The 3,558-nt window shown below is 58.0% G+C and overlaps 1 protein-coding gene across 1 annotated transcript; it reads right to left on the reverse strand.

Moving 5' to 3' along the window:
* Nucleotides 1–955: 955 nt before the first annotated feature.
* Nucleotides 956–2,572, reverse strand: LOC140692310 (uncharacterized). The gene is made up of 2 exons (XM_072956962.1): nt 2,456–2,572; nt 956–2,192 (listed from the first exon to the last, which is right to left on the reverse strand). Exon 2 carries the CDS (start codon nt 2,034–2,036, stop codon nt 981–983), a length of 1,056 nt encoding a protein of 351 aa, XP_072813063.1. The 5' UTR covers nt 2,037–2,192; nt 2,456–2,572; the 3' UTR covers nt 956–980.
* Nucleotides 2,573–3,558: the final 986 nt, after the last annotated feature.

Consider the following 3,558-nt stretch of genomic DNA (forward strand, 5'->3'; position numbering starts at 1 on the left):
CATAGCTCAAACAATCAAGCATCGATCACCATCCACAGAATCGTTTTCTCATCAGAAGACTCAGCATGGTGTCACGATGCCTCCCAGGTGACCCATTCTATAGAGGCTGGCGGTTAGATCTCATTATCTCATAAGCACTCAAGGTGTGGCCTTCTTGGTCACTCAGGCTATTTTGTCAGGTCAGTAGTCCCGTGACCGACCGACCTTCTCCTCGGAGAAGGACTCAGAGACCCAGCACGATGATGACTTGCAATGACTGAAATACAGTAGAAACAGTAAGATCGATAGCTTCCAGTTTCAACAACGGGCCTGGAACCGTGAGCAGCAACCGGTCAGTCAGAAGAGTCGACCGTTTTAAGGGCGAGCATAAGAAACCGAATGACACCCCCCCCCCCAAGCAAATGAATGAATGAATGACCTAATGATCCTCCCCTCCTCTCCCCCCCCCCGCCCAAAAACGAAGCAATCCGTTAGCCTAATTCCAGCCATTTTATTCATCCTCCTTCACCCTGAAGCCCCAGTCAGCCACGTGCCACAGTGGTCTGTTTTCTGGTTTCCTCCACCACCCCAACCCCCACCAACGACCACCCCGCCAACATCCCCCCATGCCCAACCACCACCCCAAGCGCGGGACTGGACGGGGGTGCTGGGGGCTGAGGGGGCGGCGATGGCGGCTTGAGGTGAGGGTGGGGAGTGTTCCGCCCAGATCGTATAGGAAGCTCAAACACAGCTGCAGTACGAGACGAGATGGTAGATTTCTGTGAGTCCTCCCTCCTCTTAAAATCCTTCCTAAGGAGGAGACAGACAGAAAGAGAAACATCACCCTCACTCCCAACGCCTCCTGTGCCCTCGTTGCACCCCAAAACAACAACAAGAAAAACAAAAACAAACACAACCACAAATAACTCGCTGTCCCTGGGGAAGAAGGTTTCGATGGCATGGGGATATCATTCTAAACTTCATTCCCTCTTCATCACATTTCATGGAAACCGATTGCAATCTATGAGGCCCTGTGAAGGTAGGGGTTGGGGGGTTAGGGAGGAGGGAGGGAAGGGAAGGGGGGGAGAGAGAGAGAGAGAGAGAGAGAGAGAGAGAGAGAGAGAGAGAGAGCGAGCAGAGGAGAGGAGGGATAAAAGGGGAGAGGACAGGAAAGGAGAGGAGGGAAAAGAGGGGAGGGAAGGGGAAGTGAGAGGAGGCGAGGGGAGAGGAGAGGAGTGGAGGGGAGGGGAGAAGAGAGGAGCGGAGGGGTGAGGGGGGAAGGGAGGGGAGAACAGGGAAGAGGAGAGGAGGGGAGAGGAGAGGAAAGAGAGACAAGGGAGACAGACAGAAAGGCACACGCGCGCGCGCGTGCGCGCACACACACACACACACACACACACAGAATAGCGAAATGGAGAGAGAGACAGAGAGAGAGAGACAGACAGACAGACAGACAGACACGGATCTAGGTCAGGGAGACTACACATGGGTATTCTTCTGAGTGATTTTATGTGTTTTCTCAATCGCCACCTATGGAGATAAAAGTCGCTCCCATAAGATGAAGGGAGTCCTTCTGCCACTGCCCCCGGCCCCGCCCTCCAGCACCGCTTGTGTTTGTCAGGGATTCCAAGCCAAAGCACGTGGAGGAGTGGGAGAGCTTCCTGGCGGCCCAAGGGGGAGGAAAGTCCGGCAGCATGAGAGAGGTAGTTGGCACGGGGAAGCTGGAGGCAGGCTGACGAGAAGATGGGTGAGGGGGCAGGGAGGAGGGTTTCCCAAGTTGGAGAGCCAAGACGAGGGAGGGGAGCCGTCGGTGGTCGCGTTCTGACCCCGACCCCGACCCAGACTGGAGCGGATCCCTGAAAGGAGGCGGTTCGGGCTCTCCGGCCGAGAACGCCCCTCTCTTCCTCTTTGTGCAGAAACACCTTCCGCGGACCGAGAAAGTCCATCCCGAGACCCTCGTCGGAAGAGTCCTTTCCAGACCCATCACGATCCTCCTGGGCCAAGGGGTCCAGGGGATGGGGCGGGGCCTCCATTCGATCCGTCTTCCGTCCGTCCATCCATCCGCAAGATCTTGAATATCCATGTAGGATTCCGGATGGTAGCAGTTTTCCAGGATCCTCCAGATCCTTGTAAGACCTCTCCTGGCAGATTCGACCCCTAGGTCGTACCGCGCAGCACAGGGCACTAGATTCAGTCCCTCGGGACGAGGGTTCCTGAAAAAGACCAGGAAAAAGAAGAACACAATCACTATGGTGTGCACCAGCCAGAAACCAGCACAACCTCGTCACTCTAACAGACTTGCCAAAGGCGGGGTGAGGAGAGAAAGTCATAGGATGGCTACCATCCCTCCCACCCCCACCCCACACGCCAAGCCCCCCAGCCCATCGTCATCCCTGCTCCCCTCACCCTCCCCCTCCCCTCCATCGACGCCCGCCTCCCGCTTGTACCCCACTCCTCTGAACCCAGCACCACCCACCTCGGCCTGGACGTGCTCGGCTCGGCTCGGCTCGGCTCGGCTCGGCTCGGCTCGGCCCGGCCCGGCCCGGCCCGGCCGTCCGGCCGACTTCTTCGCAGTGTCTAAAATAGCGCCCGGCCGACAGGCAGGTGGCACACGGCACCCGGCAGGGGAGCGAGCGGGACGGTTCGGGATCTCTGGGCGGCGGGGACACGCGGCCGGACAACCAGGAGCACGGACGGCCTGGCGTGCGTTTCTCCGCTCGGGGGGCCTCGACCAGGGACTGTGGTACGGGGAACGGGGACACACACACACACACACACACACACACACACACACACACACCCACCCACCCACCCACCCCTTCACCCCCACCCCCACCCCCACCTCTGACAGCTTTCATTTGTTTTCGGCCGACCGTCCCTCGATGAGGTACAAGTGCCGGGGCTGGGGCTGGGGCTGGGGGGTGGAGTTCCTCCCTCCACAACGACCCCACACGGGCTCTGTTCCAGTCACCCGAGTCCTCTTCCAAGTGAGACCACAGGCCTCCATCACCCGGCGTGAGCACTCGGGGGAAAAAGTCACCATCCTCATCGCTCCGCTCCACCTCTACACGTGAAGAACAGTTCCCAGCCCACGCCACTCAACCCCACCCCACGCCCCGATGCCACCCACCGCAGTGGAGAGAAACGAGATGAATCCACAGACGTCCATCCATCCGATGAAGAAACGGACGGCCCCATTCCAAGGAAGCATAGATATCTAGTCAGGAGATTCATCGAGTACTATGGAGGCGGTGGGAAAGGGGGGGAGGGGTGTTGCGGTGGGGAGGGCCTAGAGATCCAGCAGTACAGCTCGTGCTTAGCATGCAAAAAATAAAGGCCCAGGGTTCAATCCCCAGCACCTACTCTTCAAAAATAACCCGCGGAGAAGCAAGACGGCGGAGTAGAAGGACACTCGTAGCTCACCCTCTCCCACAAATACACCAAAACTCACATCGACGGACCCACTCGGCCAATCAGAGCACCTGCGGAACTCCGACAGAACACCGCCCTCTTCGAAAGACAAAGACGCCCAAAATCTGGTAGGAGAAAAGGAGAAAAGAAAGAGTAAAAAGCAAAACA

The sequence above is a fragment of the Vicugna pacos genome, unplaced genomic scaffold (assembly GCF_048564905.1).
Source record: "Vicugna pacos unplaced genomic scaffold, VicPac4 scaffold_5, whole genome shotgun sequence".
NCBI lineage: Eukaryota > Metazoa > Chordata > Mammalia > Artiodactyla > Camelidae > Vicugna > Vicugna pacos.